Raw genomic sequence first — 18,808 nt, 5'->3', positions numbered from 1 at the left:
CCTCCTTGACCTGTCCGTCTTCCCCGGACTGACCTATCCCCTCCCTACCACCCCCCCAACTATACTCTCCTCTCCACCTATTTTCTCCTCTATCCATCTTTGCTCCGCCTCCCCCTCTCTCCCTATTTATTCCAGTTACCTCTCCCCATTCCCCTCTCTGATGAAGGGTCTCAGCCCAAAATGTCAGCTTCTGTGCTCCTAAGATGCTGCTTGGCCTGCCGTGTTCATCCAGCTTCACACGTTGTTATCTAAGAGTCAATTTTGACTCCATTTTCTTCAAGTCTCAGAAGGAATGGATTCTCAGAAGAAAATCTAGTCCCCTCATTTTTTAAAAAACTTGTCAAACTGAGCTGATATTTTATAACTCTTTTGATTATCACCCATAAACTGTGGCACGTAGAGATCAAAATGAGCCTGTGCCTTTAAATAACTCTTGTGGAGGTGTGCTGATTTGAGTTTCCCACTTACTGTTATAACTTCTTACCCAGATACTTAAAGAGATTGAAGATTCACAAGAGCTGAAAGAATATTGATTTTTCTCATTGTTCTCATTTAGATGCTTCGAACATGCTGCTAGCTTCGTACATATTATCGGGAATGAATTGTTACAACAGCCGTGTTTTCCAAAGAGAGATCGGAGTCCTGTTGTATTAGCCTTAGCCTTATGTAATTTTGCATCAGCTAAATCAAGTATTGGAACCATTTCAGTGAAAAAACAGAACATTGCCAGACATTCTGCAGTGAGAAAAATCACACCATGAGCTTTAATCTAACACCCTATGATTGATGAATGTGCGAGTTTATTTATATTGCATTACATAGAATTAACAGCAGAAAAGTAGGCCATTGGCCCCAACAAACATCTGTCCTGGAGTTTATGCTTCATATTAGCAACCTCCATTAACGCAATCTTTTGTTTCTTTATTATTCAAATATTTATCCATCCTGCCCTTAAATGTACCTAAGCTATTCAACTGAAATAAATCATCCTGTAAAAGTTCTTTTCTCATCACATTCTGCGTGAAGACATTTCTCCCGTATTCACTTACCGCTATATCAATTACCACTTTAAATTAGTGATCCAGTATGAACTCCACATATTGAGATGAGATAGATTGAATGGGGAAAAGTGTAAGAAATTCGAACGAACATGGACAATGGAAAACAGACAAAGGAAATCTGGACCAGAAAAAAATAATAAGGTTCTGAGTACTTGATGGAACAGAATTGGAACACAAAGTTATATTTTTCATTTTGCAAACTTTGTGGAGTTTTGCATGTCAGAAGCATAAAACAAACTTTAGAAGTACACAGAAAACAGCATATCTCTCGTATTAAATTAATTCGTAAAATCTATTCTAATGCTTTTAAAACATTCACATTCCATATAATGAACAAAAATGTATACTAATGCAGCATTGGGTTAATTTGAAACTTTTGATTTAGATGTTCACCTTGTCAGAGGTTAGTGCAAATAGATCAGAAATGGGTCAAGTGACTTCTTCAGCCTGCTTCTCCATACAATAAGATAGTGGCTAATCTTCTAACACAACACCCTACTAAACTCCCTATTTTTATATTCAATCCCCCTTGCAATAAATTACATAATTCTACTAGCTTTCCTAATTACTTTCCATATTTGCACATTAGACTTTTGTGCTTCTTGCACTATAACACCAAGATTCCATGGCATCGCTCCAATCTCTTGCCATTTAGAAATGCTTCTCCTTTTGCTTTCTTCCTGCCCAAAGTGGACAATTTCACATTTCCCACATTACACTCCACTTGCTAAATTTCTCCATCCACTTGACCTATCTATATTTCTTTGTAGTCTCCTTACAGCCTCTTCTGAATTTACTTTCCTACCTATCTTGTTATCATTTTTAAGCAACCATGCTTTCACTTCCTTCTCCAAGTTATTTACATAAGTTGCAAAACTTTGAGGCCTCAGTACTGTTTCCTACTACACGCACTCATTGCATCTTTACAACCAGAAAATGAACCCTTTATGCCTACCGTTTCCTGAGAGCTAACTAGTATTCTATCCATTAGAACTGGAGCAGGTTATTCAGTCTATCAAGCTTGTTCTGCCATTAAATATAATATGGTTGACTGATTAGCTCAATGCTGTTTACTCATCCATAACCTTTACATTGGTCACAATCAAAAAATTAACTTTAACTGTATTCTCTGAGCTTCCACGGCCATCTGTTGTAGAGAAATTCCAAGGACTCACCACTCTCTGAGGAACAAAAAAAAATTCTCCTCCTCTCTGTTCTAAATAGCAACCCCTTAGTTTTAAATCGTGCCCCCTGGTTCTTCCCCCCCAACTTTCCAACCAGAAGAAACATCCTACCTGCATCTACCCTTTTTATCCTTTTAAGTATTTAAGTATTTTTGAGATGTCCAACTATCCTTAAAAACTTTGGGGAACACAGACTGAGTTTGTCCAATCTCTCTTCATTAAACAGTCCAATGGGGAACAAATCTGGTGAACCTTCAGTGCACTCCCTGTATAATTTCCTGAGTTTTGCAGATTAAAATTGCACACATTACTCCAGAGTTCCAAAAAAAAACCTGAAGCAAGACTTCACTATTCATGTACTCAAATATCCTTGCAATAAAGGCATCCACAAACATTTACTCCCTTAACCACTGATGCTTAGTAGCACAGTATCTATTATCTACAAGATGCACTGCAGAAATTCTCCAAGAGTCCTTAGACAGCAGCTTCCAAACCCACAAACACTTCCACTGAAAAGGGCAAGGGCAGCAAATATGTGTATACACTAACATTATCGCAAGTTTCCCTCCAAGCCATTCACCTTTCTAACCTGGAAATGTATCACTGTTCTTTCACTGTCACTGGGTCAAAGTCGTAGAATTCCCTCTCTAAGAACTTTTTGGGTCTAGCAACTTCAGATGCACTGCAGCAGTTCAAGATGGCAGCTCACCACCAATTCTTAATGGCGTTAGGAATGGGCAATAAGCGCTGGTCAGCCAGTGATGCCCTTGTCTCAAAAGTGAATTTTTAAAGATCCATTAGTCTTCCTTATGCTTGCTGCTCTTGCATGTTAGCATTCAGTGACTTATTGAAGAAGACACCCACATTTCTTTGCAGATCTATACTTTCCAACCAATTACCATTTTAGAAATACACTGCATATCTGTTCCTGCTATCACAATGAATAACCTCACACTTTTGCACATTACATTCCCCTTGTCATGCTCTTGCCCAATCACTTAGCCTGCCCTAATCCTTTAAGAATCATTTTCCATCTTCCTCACAACACACAATCCTGATTAGTATTGTACCATCTGAACATTTGGAAATACTGCATGTGGTCCCTCAGTTTAAGTCACTGATATAATATTGTGAACAGCTGGGACATACAGACTGATCTTTGCAGTACCCAAATGATCACAGTCTGCCAACAGAATAATGACATATTTATTTCTACTCTTTGTTAGCCAATCCTTAATTGTGGCAGTACATTACCCCTTATACCATGTGCTTTAATTTTGCTAACTAGCTTCTTGTGGGGACTGAAATAACTGCACAGAGGCTGGTATCCCTTCACGAAATCACCCTTATTTACATATGCACAGTATACTAGTTGTAGCCAGCCAACTCAGAGTCAGTCCCTGAAGTGAAGAGGTTCTGAATCCCCTGTTTATATTAGTCAACAAAGGTCAACCAAGGTTAACTACCCCAATCACAGATCACATAGTTAATGAGACCTACCTGGTTCCAATTACAATAGGAACCTTTGCAGAAACTTCTTTAAAAATGCAGCATCTCAACAAAAGAGCTCTTGTGATGCGTTGGTAGTGTTCCTGCTTCTGGGCCAGAAGGACAGCATTCAAGTCCAAAGTGTTCCAGAGGTACTCAACATCATCTCTGAATATGTTGATTAGAAAATATCTATATACATCCCTTTTATCAACTAATTCCCATTAGTTTCTCCAAGAATTAACTGTGGAGGTTTATCTGTCATCGTGAAAACAGGCAAAGTAGTGATTTAGCTTCTCTATTATTTTTCTGTTCCCCATTATAAATTCTTGAGACTACTTATAATGGCCCCATGCTCCCCTTAGCCAAACATTTTCTTTTCATGCACATAAAACTGTGAATTCTTATGTAATTATCCAGGTTAATATGTTATCCTCATGACCTTTAGCTTTCATTTTCCACAATCATCCTTGATTTGATAGCTTATCAATGCATTCTGGTAATTTAAGTACAGCACATCCACCGAAGTCTGCTTAATGCACACTGCACTTTCTCTAGGAACTTTAATAAATCAATTGAGCAACATTTCCCTTTCACAGAACCATGTTGACTCTATCTGAGTACCTTGTACCTTTCTACGTGTCCTGCTATTTTCCAATCTAAAAGAACATTTCCCAAATTTTTTAGAGAATGTTAGAAAATGAAAACCAATGCAGCAATTATCTCATGAGCCAATTCTTTTGAAATTCTAGGATGAAGTCCATTACAACACAGCTAAATGTTAGCCTACAGCTCCAACAAATTGTTGAGTATCACTTTCCTGAAGAACATTATTTGCATGAGTTTCTTCGACCCTTCCATTTCTTGATTTGTAGCTATTTCTGAGATTACTAATGATTTCTATGTTGAGACTGATGCAAAATACCTGCTCAATTTATCTGCAATCTTCCTATTTTCTCTTATTAATTGCCATATTCACTTTCTTTAGGAATAATGCTCACTGTTGACTCTTCTTCTATAAAGATCCAGCCAAACTCTTACTATCTGTTTTTATATTTCCAGCTAGCTTCCTATTGTACACCTTTTCTTCCCCTCATTTGTTAGCTCTTCTTTATGTTTTTGTTGATTATTCTGTCCATCTTTAATGTAGTAAATATCCCCATGTGCTTCAAAGGAACAATAATCAAAATAAATCTGACACTGAGTGACATTTGTATACATAACAAAACACTTGGTCAAAGAAGTAGGTTTTATGCTGAGTCTTAATTTTCCAGAGGAATGGAGAGATGTAGGGAGGTAATTTCACAGCTTAAGGCGAAAGCAACATATTCAAAACTTGGGCATTCTTGGCCATTGATGTGCTAAAAAGGAACATGCCGCAGATGATGATATTTTTGGTCACCTTTTCATCTCTAGGACAATGATTTTAAAAGCTACAACTGTCTTCCTCCGGAAGGAGGTCCAGAAAGAGCAGTATTCCCTTCAGGCTCTTGTCTCATTAAGTATAGAGTATCAGTTCTCAATATTCTTACAAAAGGCTGGACTTGCTGGTCAGTGAACTCTTAATGATACACAGTGGAAGCACGCGCCTCAGTAAAATCTCGGGGGAACACGTGCACTTAATTAGCTATTTGCTGCAATCTCTGCACTTGATGGGGCTTTGCCAAATTTGTGGTGTCCATTCGTAAAGTAGTGACTTAGTCAATTGTGCATTTTAGGGCAGCAAACTATTCACTGGGTTTGAAATGCAATGAAGTCATGGGGCAGGACACTTTCAAATCAGCATCTGGCTTTGACAATGCAGCAGCAGAAATGAGAAAATTGGTCCCATTTACCATTCCAGGGTACCTTTCCCCTCAGAAGAACATTGCAGGGGTCGGAAGGAGAAAACATCCCATGAAATAGCCAGACCAGAGGGAAGACCATGTCTGTAATGCTAAGGAAACAGCCGGTGCTACTTAAATTCACCATTTGCATCTATCAAAAAAAAAGGAAAGAAAAGTTTGTATTTGTACCACAGCTGTTGTGATCTCAGGACAATCCAAAACATTTCATAGCCAGTTACGTGCTTTTAAAGTGTATTCACCACTGAGATGTAGGTAGCCAATTTGTGCACAGCAAACTCGAACTAACAATAATGTAAGATAATCTGTTATTGAGTTTTACATGAAAGACAAATATTGAGCTGGACATCAGGAAGTGCTACCTTGAATTCAAAATGTGACATGGATCTTTTATAACCACTTGAAAGGGAAAATCAGGGTCTCAGTTGAAAGATCTCTTCTCAAAGGAGGTATATCTGACAGTCTAGCCCTCACAGAGTCATGCACTGAACACCTCAGCTTAATGATCACATTTCTGAAGCAGGTGAATAAAGGTGCACAAAATACCAATTATAGGGTGCCTTTGTTAATGGCAAATGTGCCTATTCTGGTACTCCCAGGTGTAGCTAATTCATACCTTTGTACCAGCTCACGTCAGTATTAAAGAAACATAGCCGATTAACATGTCACAGCCCTTGAATTGATTGCTCCTTAATTATTAGGGAGGTTGCTTTCAATATGATGTCTTCTGCCAGAGAAATAGCCATTAGGAGAAAAACAAATAGTAACAAATAACTGGAAATAACAAATAATTGGAATTTTCATCACACAAATCTAATTAAAACTCTGTTTTATCTGGTTGAGGCATGCCTGTCGAGCTGATTGATATATTGGAAAACAATCCATTTCAGTAACATGGACCCCCCCCCCCCTCTGCTGGTCCTGGCATGATCCCATCATCCATCCTTGTCTGATAGGATGCTCTTCCCTGTTGGATTGGAACAGAAGTGGCTGCACTTTTACTGAACTTGACACAATGCCTATCATCATTAGAACCGAGCAGATGTTCCCCCTCACTGGAATAAATCTGAGCCCACTGCCAGTCAGAGTTCTTCCACGACCTGGCATCCACCATCCCTGACTGCCCCACTGAACCAATTTCTTCCACCACCACCCCGACCTATCTAAAACAATGTGTCACTCACCTACCTTCCTAGCCACCTTGCACCCTACTTACATGGCATCCTTTTACTTCTATTCATTTGTGGGATGTGGTCATTGCTGGCTGGCCAGCATTTCTTGACCATCCCTATTTGCCTTGAGAAGATGGTGGTAGCTGCCTTCTTGAACTGCTGCAGTCCTTCTGTTGTAGATTGACCCACAATGCTATGGGGGGGGGAAGTTATAGAATTTTGACCCAGTGAAGGAACAGTGATGTATTTCCAAGTCAGAATGTTGAGTGGCTTGGAGGGGAACTCTGAGGTGGTGGTGTTCCCATATGTCTGATGCCCTTGTCCTCCTGGATGGAAGCGGTTGTGGGTTTGGATGGTGCTGCCTGAGGATCTTTGGTGAATTTCTGCAGTGCATCTTGTAGATTGTAAACACTGCTGCTACTGGGCATTGGTGGTAAAGGGAATGAACAGTTTTACCCATCTGACACCCTACCCTTTACGTCTCTGATCTTTATGAAAAAGGTTTACCTTCCCGACATTTCTGCACTAAAACGGCTGTCAGAATGGAGGACCGTTCCGAATTCTGAAGGGTTCCTGATCGAAAGCTCCTCTCAGAAATGCACAGCTCCCTTCTTTCAGTAAGAAGGTGCGTGAGATGAGCCGTCCTCTACAAATCAATGCAGTACTGCGTGGATGCTGCCCTGTTAATTGTCCTGGCTTTCGGAAATAAGGGTAGCCCACTTTCAAACCGTTGGCCATTACGGGTTCTTCGTGATTTTTATTCCTAATAGAGTCATATCGAAACGTATTGAAAAGAAAACTATGGTGTGAATGTATGTCAAAAGCACCCAAAAGCTTGATGCTGTGATTGCTTCAGTGGTCTCTTTCCAGACCTTTTGTAATGAGCTTGTATTTTTGCCGCTGTACTTTTCTCTTTGCAGCTTGCTTACTGAACGAGAGAAGCCTTTTCAAGCAATTTGTTGGTGTCAACCAGAATTACAATTGTCAGCTAAACAGAAAATATTTTGAGAATTTAACACCCCCTATTTTTGCAGATTACAGCTGACTTCCGCATTTTAATTTCAGAGATGATTTACTTGCAGTGCAAAAACAAGAAAATTCCCTTTAATTTTTTTTGATTGAGCAATCTTACCCAAACCTTCCAGGAACTTTCATTCCGTGTTTTGACGCTCGTTCCAAGCACGGCCCCGCCCCTAAGAATCTGTGACACGGTACCAAGTATGGCCCCGCCCCACACCGCGAGCTGTCTGTGACGTTGATGGGGAATGCGCAATTGGCGACTACGCAGGTTCCTCGAGCGGTCGCTTCTGTTCGCGGTTTTCGGTTGTGCGGCAGTAGAAAATTCCGCCGGAGGAAGAGATTTGCTTCAGAGGATAGGTACGTGTCGCCGCGTTCTTCCTCCGATACTGTCCGTTTGTCGTGTATTTAAATCGGGGTTAAAGCGATAAACAGAGCAGTGGCTTGCCTTCGGTCGGATAAGTGAGCGGTTGAAGCGCTCTACTGTCGGCTTCGGGGGAGTGTGGGTGCGTGTGGGTGCAGGGCTTAGGTGAGATGGATCTGTTTGTTTCTCGTTGCCTCTTAAGCTGGCTGTGTGGTCTCCTCCTCCGTTCCCTGTCGAGTGCTGCGCGAGAGCGAGGCGCTGACCATCCGGGACTTTGAGCGATTTCTTCACATTCCGCCTTCCATCGCCGCGAGCGACAAAACGACTGGTTGCTATGGTAACCGGGTCATTCGGGAGGTGGGAGGGGGTTACCGCGCCCTGCTCTGACTTCTATCACCCTGCCTCCTCAGTCACTATAGTCATATGGGATAACGGTAAGAAGAATTGATGGCGGCTGGTGGGTTTATATGAAGCGGAGGTAGGGGTGTTGTCACACAGACTGCCTGCTTTCTAGCTGGAGCATTGTGAATCTTTGGCATATTCTACTTCAGAGAATTGTAGATTGTCTGCAAGTAGACATCTCCAGGATCGAGGAATGTGATAACTGGTGAGAAACTGGAGTTGGACGTCGAGGATTAGCCATGACCTTATTGAATGAGCAACAGGCTTAGTGGCCCATTACTGGTCCACTGTCTATGTTCTTTATTTAATTCATTCCTCTTGTCCATACAGCCCTGGCTTTTGAAAATACAAACAAGTAAGAAATATTCAACATTGTCCCTGAGAGCAGCTGTTCCTTCTTTCAGTATTTGACATTTTGCTAAAAATCAGGCCTTTCCTGTAGTTACTTTTACCGTGCGTTTAAAAAACCTCTTTTATTTTAAGTTCAGTTGAGTTGGTGTTATTAACACAAACGTTCATAACTTTCTTGTAACACTACTTATGGTAGATCTGATGATGAGTCATGAATGTAAAATGTTAACTTGATTTATTTTTCCATGGGTTCTACCTGACCTGAGTATTTCTGGCATTTTGTGTTTTGCAGTGTCTGCAGGATTTTGCTCTTGCATTGTGGATCTGTGATCTTGAGCGATCATAAAATTTTAATGTCTCATGAAAGCCAGCCATTTGGCCCAAAGGATTCATGTTAGTGTTTCTGTATTTTGCGTTGGAAAGCCTCCTTATCACATCCCAGAAACGCATGCTTCTGTTCCTTAAGTACATGAAGGATCCAAGTGAATTTTGTTATGATTTTCCACATCTGTATCTGATTTTAAAAACAACCAAATTTGAATGTACTATCAAGGTCTTTTGCTACATAGCTTGTTTACCTTTTCTTGCTACTTACTATTTAATGCACATGACATCATACACGCAATTTTAATATATCTGGAAAATTAATGACAGGGCACCCATTTACCTTGTCATGTGCTTATGGAATTATCACAAAATGTGGGTCTTTTCTATTCGTTCATCATTCATCAAAGTTTGTTCTTGCTATTCATCTTTAATGTGGTGCTTATTTGCTACAGTTTGATAAAGTTTCCCGTGTGTGTTTCTTTTTTGTAGGCATGTGGCGGTCACACTCTGCATAGAATTACATCCCCTCGCTGTTGTTCCAAATTACAGTGGCCATACTCAGTTTAAAGATTGCATTATTCATTTCCTACATTGTCACATAATTCAGTCTGCTCACTTATAATCATAAGATCCACAAGTCGTTTTTAACTTATAACAAAAAAAGTAATGTACAAAATTCCCACCTTAGAGTTCCTATGACATCTGAGGTGCAGACTGTCAATGTGGTGTTAACTGGAATACTGACACAAAAATCTGATTTTTGGTTCAGTTAGGGGAACGTGGAGTATAATTTCTATCTATACGTGCAAATTAATTTATGCTTGTGGTTGGAAATATCAGTCCTCATTTATTACTGAACTTTGCAATGTTAAGTCTCCTAAATACTCTTAAATGTGCAGAAGTACTTTTTTTTTGAAGGATGTTTAACATTAATTTAGACAATTTATAACTTCTGGAAATAGTTCAATGATCATATTTATATTCTGCATGAAACTGTGCACTCTAACATATATTTGGGCGTCTGCACGCAGATTATAGATGTTTCGGAAGCAGGAATTGATGCAGATTGTATCAGACAGCACTGCAGTCTGACACACAAGCATTATACTTTGGATGCAGGAACTCTGAAATAAGAACAGAAAATGCTAGAAATACTCCGGTTTGACAGCATTTTTTGGAGAGAGGAGTAGTGTCAGTCTTTCAGTTCAATGACTGCCTGAAAGATCATCGACCTGAAATATCAAGTCTCTTTTTTAATCTCTTCAGATATTGCATGAACTGGCATTGAATACCTAAGTCTGTCATGTTCAGATTGATAAACAAAAAAATCTTTTTCCCTTGAGCGTGTTTCCTAACACATTTTTCCATTTCTTGTCTGTTTACCTTGTGCATTCTAATTAATTAGTGCTATTTTTACATCTTGACTGTTGTCATATTTTGCAATTAAAATTATAAATTTAGGTCCCATTCAATTTTGAAAATAAAATCTGTGATTGATATGAATATACAATATATGCATAATGTAATAAGATTTGAGAGAGCTTTAGTGATGGGAACTTGATTGTAAGGGGAAATAACAGGCAGTTTTGTGGCAGCAATGGTATGGTGGCAGGGTCAGGGGTGTCTGAGTGGCTGGAGGGCATTTTAAGGGGGAGGGTGAATAGCCATCAGCCATGGTACTTATTGGAACTAATGACATAGGTTTAAAAAAAAATTGAGGGCTTGCAGCAGAAGCTTAGAATTAGGTAGTATATTAAAGAAGACTGCGATGGTAATCTTTGAATTGCTTCCAGTGCCATGTGCTGTGGAGTACAGGAATGGAAAGATAGGTAAGATGAGCGCATAGCTAGAGGTATGGTGTTAGGAGAGAGGGCTTTAGATTTCTGGAGCAGGTGGGTCCTGTGCCAGCTGGATGGTTGTACCTGTACAAAGGGCCCTGTTGTGGCAGAGTGGTATTGACCCTGCCCTCTGGACACAGAGGCCTAGGTTCAAGTTCTAACTGCTCTGGAGGTGGATAATAACACTTCTGAACAAGTTGATTAGAAAAAATTGGTTTTTTAAAAAAAAAATCCAATATCCTTTCTGGGATGTTTCCTGCAGAGGTTGGGGAGGTTTTAAACTGATTTGGCAGGGGCTAGGGCACAGCATTGAGGTAAAATTGGGAGCAAGTTCCTGTCTGATATAGATAGAATGTTAGGACAAACCAGTAGGTGAAGAAGGCATGTGTTGGATAAGATATGTTTGAGATCTAAAAAACTAAGTTATATCTATTTTAGCTCAAGGAGCTCGACTGTTAGGGCAGATGAACTTGGAGCTTGGATCAGCACAAAGGAATGTGATATTGTTGCAATTGCTGAGACTTACTGAAGGAGCCTGTTGTGGTACTGGAAACTCAACATTCCAGGGTACAGAAGTTTTCAGCTGTGATGGGTGTAGAAGTAAGAGAGGTGAGGGCCTTTGCATTATTGATAAATAAAACTGCCACTGTAGTAATGAGGGAGAACATCCTAGCTGGGTCTTCAAATGAGACCATCTGGGTATAGCTTAGAATTTTTTTCTAAAAAAAGGGGCAGTGACCTTGCTTGGACTATTTTACTGGCTTCCCATCAGCCAGAGGGGAGAAAGAGGAGCAGATTTGGAGACAAATTACAGAAAGGTGTGAGGGGAAACAGGATTATATTCATTGGGGATTTAAACTTTGCTAACATTAACTGGCATCACCTTTTTAGTGTGAAAGGATTAGACAAGGTGGAATGTTTAAAGTGTATCCAGAAGGCCGTCTTATGCCAGTTCATAAACAGTCCAACAAAAGATGGAGCAATGCTAGACCTAGGCAGTGAAGCCAGTCCAGTGTTGAAGTTTGTGGGCAAACATATTGGAGATAGTGACCATAATTCTTCAGTTTCAAAGTCATTATGGAAGGGGGAAGGATAGTGCAGAAGTTGTGTATCCAAACTGGGGGAGAAGACCAATTTTGATACCATTAGACAGGAACTGGCAAGCATGGACTGGGAGCAGCTACTTGCAGGTAAATCTAAATTTGCAAAGTGAATATCTTTTAGAAGTAGTATAATGAGAATTCAAGGCCAGGATGTTCCTCTGAGACTGAAGGGCAAGGACAGCAAGTCTGGGGAACCTTTGATTTCAAGGGATATTGAGACTTTGATAAAGAAAAAGAAGAAGCATATCTCAAGTATAGTGCACTAAATAAAGGGGAGGTCCTTCCAAAGGATAGACTGTTGAGGAGATTGTTTAAAAGAAATTAGGACTGCAAAGAGGACCACAAAATATGTTTGGTAGGTGGGATCAAGGAATGCTCCACAGCTTTTTACAAATATATTAAATGTAAGAGGATTATCAGGAAAAGAGTGGAACCTATTAGAGATCAAAAAAGCGACCTGTATGTGAACATGTGAGGTCTTAAGTGAATACTTCTCATTTGGATTCAGAGGACAAAGACATTGTAGCTGGGGGTATCAGTTGGGATGGTGAGGTTCTAGAACATGTTAAGATTAATGAGGAGGAGATTATTATATATTTTAGAGTGTACAGGAGTATTAATTCCCAGGGCCTGATGAGTTGTTTCCCAGACCTTTATGGTAGACAAGGGAGGAGATTGCTGAGGCCCTAGTGGACATATTTACTTCACTGACCATAGGTAAAGTAACAAATGACTGGAGAATGGCTAATGTGGTTCTTTTAATCAAGAAGGTCAGCAGGGTCAGAGCAGTTTGTCTGATGTCAGTGGTAGGAAGATTATTGGAAAAAAAATTCTGAAGGATAGGATTAATCAAATACTTGGAAAGGCAGGAATTGATTGGGAGTAGTCAGCATGGATTTGTTAGAGCAAAATCCTTTCTGGTTAATTGAGTTTTTTTGAAAAAGTGGTTAAATATATTGATGGGGGTAGTCCAGTTGATGTGGTTGACGTGAACTTCACTAAGGCCTTTGACAAGGTCCCACATGGAAGGTTGCTTTAAAAGGTAAGATCCCATGGGATCCAAAGCAAACTGAAGTCAAATGGGAGCTTGTTTCTTGTAAATGGAAGCCGGTGACTAGGGCTGTACAATAAGGATTGTGCTCTGACCCTTGCTGCTTGTTATGAACACTAGCAATTTAGATGGAGGTGGTTCAATTAGAAAATTAGATGATACAAAAATTGGGATCCTTGTTGATATTGAAGGCGGTGGGCTCAGGCTGCAGTCTGTTATTGATCGGCTAGTAAACTGGGCAGAGTGATGGCAGATTAAGTTTAATTACAATAAGTGCAAGGTGATGCATTTTGGGAGCTCAAATAAGGGAAGCATATGTGTAATGAATGGTAAGTCCCTAGGGAGTGCTGAGGAACAAAGGGACCTTGGTGTACAAGTCCTTAGATCCCTGAAGATGTGAGCACAAGCCAATACAGTGGTGAAGAAGCTTTATGGATACTTGCCTTCATTAGCTGGGGTGTAGAATATAGAAATAAGGAAGTCTTATTACAATTTTATAAAACAACGGTTAGGCCATAGAAGGAATACTCTGTGCAGTACAGGTTGTCACAGTGATTGCATTGGAAAGGGTGTAGAGGAGAGTCATCAGTGTGTTGCCTGGGGTGAAAAGTCTGTTACGTGGAGAGACTGCATGGACTGTGCTTGTTTTCCTTACAGCAGAAAAGGTTGTAAGGCGGGATCTGATTGAGGCTTTAAAAAAAAATTGAGACTTAGGCAGTAGATTGAGAGAATCTCTTCCCCAATGGCAGATGTGTCTAAGGTCAAAGGATGTAAGTTTAAGAATGAGAAGCAAGTGATTTAGAGGAGATCTGAGAGAAAACAGTTCACCTGGGGGAGAGATAATGGGAACTGCAGATGCTGGAGAATTCCAAGATAATAAAATGTGAGGCTGGATGAACACAGCAGGCCAAGCAGCATCTCAGGAGCACAAAAGCTGACGTTTCAGGCCTAGACCCTTCATCAGAGAGGGGTTGGGGAGGGGGAACTGGAATAAATAGGGAGAGAGGGGGAGGCGGACCGAAGATGGAGAGTAAAGAAGATCCGAAGGGATTACAAGAGAATTGCAACGGGAGAGAGATTCCCTGAGGTTGGTCCGGAGGGAGGAGGGTAACTTCTTCAGGTTAGGCATCCCTGGTTCACCTGGGGGTGTTTGATATATGGAACGTTCCGCCTGAGAGAGTGGTGAGGGCAAGTACAGCAAGTATACTCGCAGCACTTAAGCATCCAGAGGAGTACAGTAAATGTTTTAATTGGCAACTTATGAAGTGGCACTCTTGATAAACCAGTAAAAATTTTATACCTCAAATATTGGAAGTTTATTGTATTATCGTAATCTCTGCAATGTCCAAGTTATTAGTTGAGGATGTGTGAGAGAAGATTCTCTGGTAATTTTTAAAGAAGACAAAGTCACATTATTATGTAAGTGATTCATGCTGCAAATAAATTGTAACAATGGCATGTATTCTGCCTGCATTGTGTTTTTATTATTTAATACATGTTTTTAACATTGATCAAGAAGTCCATATAATCAATCAGAAATCTGATTAACCTGTACACTCCTGGTTCCATAAGTGCTGCTTAATAAAAATTTTGCAATATTTAAAATTCCACGACATATACTTTGGACCCAATACAGGTAAATGGGAATAGTATAGTTTGGTGTTTATTCGTTAGCATAGACATGATGGGCCGATGGGCCAAAGGGCCTGTCTGTGCTGTGTGACTGAGTTTCTGTAAATTATAATGTTGGGAGAGGATTGAGAACTGTGGGCCTTGTGCTTTAAGATTTTCAGAACTATTTTCCAAATGTAAGTACTTTTTGTTTTTAACGATTTTGTGCAAAATGTTTTCTGTTCTATTGCTAAAGAAATTTTTCAGTCTCGTGATAGTATTTCAGTGACTGACAGCATGAACTTAATAATTGATCTGTGAAGCCATTCTAGGAATTTTGGATTTTTTTCCAGGATCTGCCTCGTCTGGTAATCCTGTGATTTGGAATCATAACACCTATCAGTTATCAAACATTTTGAGCTATAGTACCTAAATGAAATGCTGGTAGTTATAAATCTGCTAGTGAAGGTGTTACTGTCATGACATGAATGAACAGTGTACGTGTATCAAGGATTACAGCATTACTTTGGTCACTGTTCTTAAAAGGTTCAGTGCATCAAAAAAAACACTTGAGATCACCCTTGAAAGTATTTTTTTTGTATTGAATCCTGAAAAGTTAGTTGTTTTTTCTTTATCTGGGTAGATAACTGTTCTCACGTATATAATACAGTTTTGTGAAAGTAAGGAAATCTTAGAATGCGAATATCTTAATTTTTAATTTTGTTCTTGTTCTTGAATCCCTCATCAATAGCCTCACCTTGCTGTAATGATACTATGGTTTTAAGAGGTGTATTTTGTCCATTTTTTTAATGAAGGGAGGTTGAGACACATTCTTAAGTCTGTTCCAAGCCAATAAAGTAAGCAGCTTGTAAGTCCTTGAGTTTTTTTGTTAGAAATGTTGGAACAATAGAAGCTGCGAATGGGTGAATTTATGGGAATGTTACTATATTAGAACCGTTGCTGTTTACTGGTTAAATAATTTATTATTCTGTTAAGTTTTCCAAATAGAAATAACATTATTATCAATTCTTTTCATTTATTTGTATTTTAACTATATGGTAAAAATAAAGTTTGTTTTGCTTAAAGCCAAGGTAGTATAACCAGCTGAATTACATTTGGAACACAGCACCTTATGCTTGCCTTTAAATAAGAAAAGGTTAGAACCTAGGCTATCTCCTTTTATTTGTTTGACGTGGGTTTAGTCTGATCCATTTTAGACCCTTACCATCCCACAAGCACCCACATCCAGAAGATCATCAGATGCCATTTGTGCCACCTCCAGCGAGATGCCACCACCAGACTCATATTCCCCTCGCTTCCCCTGTCTGCTTTCTGCAGTGACTGTTCCCTCCAGGATACCCTGTTCCACACTTCCTTCATCCCTACGGCTCCTTCCCCTGTGACTGGTGAAGGTGCAACATCTGCCCATTTATCTCCTCCCTTTGCAGTATCCAGGGGCCCGAACATTTCACCTGCACTTCCCAGAATCTAATCTACTGCATTCACTGCTCACAATGAAGTCTCCTGTATGTTGGGGAAACAAAGCGTAGACTGGATGACTGCTTCGCAGAACATCCACGTTCTGCTCACAGAAAAAGAGCCTGAGCTGCCTGTTGCCAGCCACTTCAATACACCACCCAGTTTCCTGGCCAACCTGCCTGTCTCTGGCTTGCTGCAGTGTTTCAGTAAAGCTCAGCACAAGTTGGAAGAACAACAGAGATAACCAGGTGTAGAGCTGGATGAACAGCAGGCCAAGCAGTATCAGAGGAGCAGGAAAGCTGATATTTTGAGCCTAGACCCTTCTTCAAAAAGGCCAATTTTCTGAAGAAGGGTCCAGACTCGCAACATCAGCTTTCCTGCTGCTGATGCTGCTTGATCTGCTGTGTTCATCCAGCTCTACACCGTGTTATCTCAGATTCTCCAGCATCTGCAGTTCGTACTATCTCTGGAAGAACAACACATCATTTTCCAGTTGGGGACTCTGCAGCCCTCTGGACTCTTTATCAAGTTCAGTAATTTTAGGGCCTAAACTCTCCCGTGTCCTAGCCCTATACCCCTCACACCAGACCTTGTTACCCCATCCCATTACACAGCACCTATCTTTAGTCACTAACAGTCCCTACTAACAACCAATCACCCTCACAGCTGGATCGATATCAACTCCTTTGTCTGTCCAACTGCTCTTCTGTTTCTTTAGGCTCTATCCTATTGTTTACTCCCTAACCCACCCTCTACTGTTTTCTGTATATAAGTTGACAATTTCCCAGCTACCATCAGTTCTGAGGAAGGGTTACCAGTCCTGAAACGTTAACTCTGATTCTTTTCTTCACGGTTGCTGCCAAACCTGCTGAACTCTTCCAGCAACTTACGCTTTTGATACTAATTTACAGCATTTTTAGTTCTTTTGGTTTTTAATCTGATGCTAATTTTTGTGCTTCAATGCATTAAGAACAGAGAACAGCACAGTACAGTACAGGCCCTTCAGCCCATTATGTTGTCCTACTCTCAGATGAAACTACCCTGCATACCCTATATTTTACTATCATCCGTGTGCCTATCCAAGAGTTGCTTAAATGTTCATAATGTATCTGACTCCACTACCACTGCCAGCAGCGCATCCCACACACCCACCACACTCTCTGTGAAGAATGACCTCTGACATCTCCATACCTTAGAATTATGTCACCTGATACTAGTCATTTCTACCCTGGGAAAAATAATGCTTAGTAAATTGACAACTACAATATATAATTTCAATCTTCAGCAAGTTGATACTCTTTATTTAGATAAAGCTAATTTGCATGTTTACCAGTTGTTTTTTCAGCATTTCTTGCGATTAACCAGAGTTAACATCTCAATTCTGAATCTTTATTCAATACTTCCCTTTAAATTTGAACGCAGACTTTATCCAGAATTTACTACTGTTAATACTTTACAAGATATCTGTAGAATACATATAATCAGATTTTTATTTGCTTATGTGAACCTATCACTTTCACCACCTCCCTTGTCAGTTGTATCATGTCAGAAGTCACATGACACCAAGCCATGACTTCACCTGACGAAGATGCAGCACTCCAAAAACTTGTGATCTCAAATAAATCTGTTGGACTGTAACTGGATGTTGTGAGACTTCTGGTTTTGTCTTCCCTAGTCCAACATATGCACCTTCACATCGTAGCTGCACCATGAGTTGCCTTACTGTAGTTTTGGGGCGTCAGGTAGCTTTACTTCCAAAATTATCCCTAGTGGATGCATCAGCTCTGCAAGAACTTAGTTCTGTTTTACCTTTCCTTATATTTATGTTGCATTAGGAAACATTTTGCCTATTCTAACTTCTTAATTAGAAATATTCTGGTTACAATACAAAAGACTTTGTGAATTTTCACCTTAACTAAAGTAAAAACCTTTTGAAATACAAGATGTGCAAAACAGTTATATATTGTGGGGGGTGGGGAAGATACTAAGCTGAATAAGCTAACAAAAGTTTGGGCCAGACATTCGATGACATTAGATAAACCAGTTATTTTGTCTTTTGCTGTATATGTTTTAAAACATCAATTCTATATACTATCAAAATCAAAACAATATAACTGTTCATTAGTATCTTAAAATGATGTCCAATTATAGTAAAGTTTTTTTTGCATGACAAGCAGTTTTTATTTGTATTGCACCTCTCAGATTATGATCTGTAATTTTAAATTGAGCTGTTCTACATTGAGTTATAAGAGGGTTTTACTTTTTTGAGCTTGGTTATTTCCATGCAATCAACATTAATCAATGTGCACTTTTTAATTTTGTTTGGCAGATAGGCTGGTAATTCAATAATATTTGGCATGGATATTTAAGACTAGATTATCACTTACTGTAGAATGAACTTATACACATTGCAGGACTGTTTGCCACTTGTGAATAAGGTTATATTTAAAGGAAGTTTTTCACAAGACAAGCTTCAGACTAAAATTATTGTGGAAAGAAAATATAAAAACTTAATT

General features: G+C 39.7%; 2 protein-coding genes across 10 annotated transcripts in view; one reads left to right on the top strand and one right to left on the bottom strand.

Moving 5' to 3' along the window:
• Positions 1-8,387, bottom strand: part of pomgnt2 (protein O-linked mannose N-acetylglucosaminyltransferase 2 (beta 1,4-)) — a 47,238-nt gene extending 38,851 nt beyond the window's left edge. For 4 of the 7 annotated variants that reach the window (XM_048528592.2, XM_048528596.2, XM_048528598.2 and 1 more), the window contains exon 1: positions 7,882-8,387. The gene's annotated coding sequence lies outside the window, so the exon portion shown is untranslated. Of the gene's footprint in view, positions 1-1,049; positions 5,541-5,568; positions 5,711-7,256; positions 7,793-7,881 lie in introns of those variants that run through there. The other 3 variants (XM_048528594.2, XM_048528599.2, XM_048528593.2) reach the window with 3 other exon arrangements.
• The window catches only part of snrka (SNF related kinase a), a 40,656-nt gene continuing 29,831 nt past the window's right edge, over positions 7,984-18,808 (top strand). The window contains exons 1-2 of one of the 3 annotated variants that reach the window (XM_048528589.2): positions 8,032-8,126; positions 9,176-9,276. Coding sequence is in view for 1 of the 3 variants with exons in the window: in XM_048528590.2 (XP_048384547.1) it covers positions 8,015-8,126 (112 nt within the window). In the remaining 2 variants the exon portion in view is untranslated. Of the gene's footprint in view, positions 8,127-9,175; positions 9,277-18,808 lie in introns of all 3 variants that reach the window. The other 2 variants (XM_048528590.2, XM_048528588.2) reach the window with 2 other exon arrangements.

This window comes from Stegostoma tigrinum, chromosome 5, assembly GCF_030684315.1.
Source record: "Stegostoma tigrinum isolate sSteTig4 chromosome 5, sSteTig4.hap1, whole genome shotgun sequence".
In the NCBI taxonomy this organism is placed as follows: domain Eukaryota; kingdom Metazoa; phylum Chordata; class Chondrichthyes; order Orectolobiformes; family Stegostomatidae; genus Stegostoma; species Stegostoma tigrinum.
Note: the sequence above shows the minus strand (reverse complement) of the source record. Positions and strands in the feature narration are given on the sequence as shown.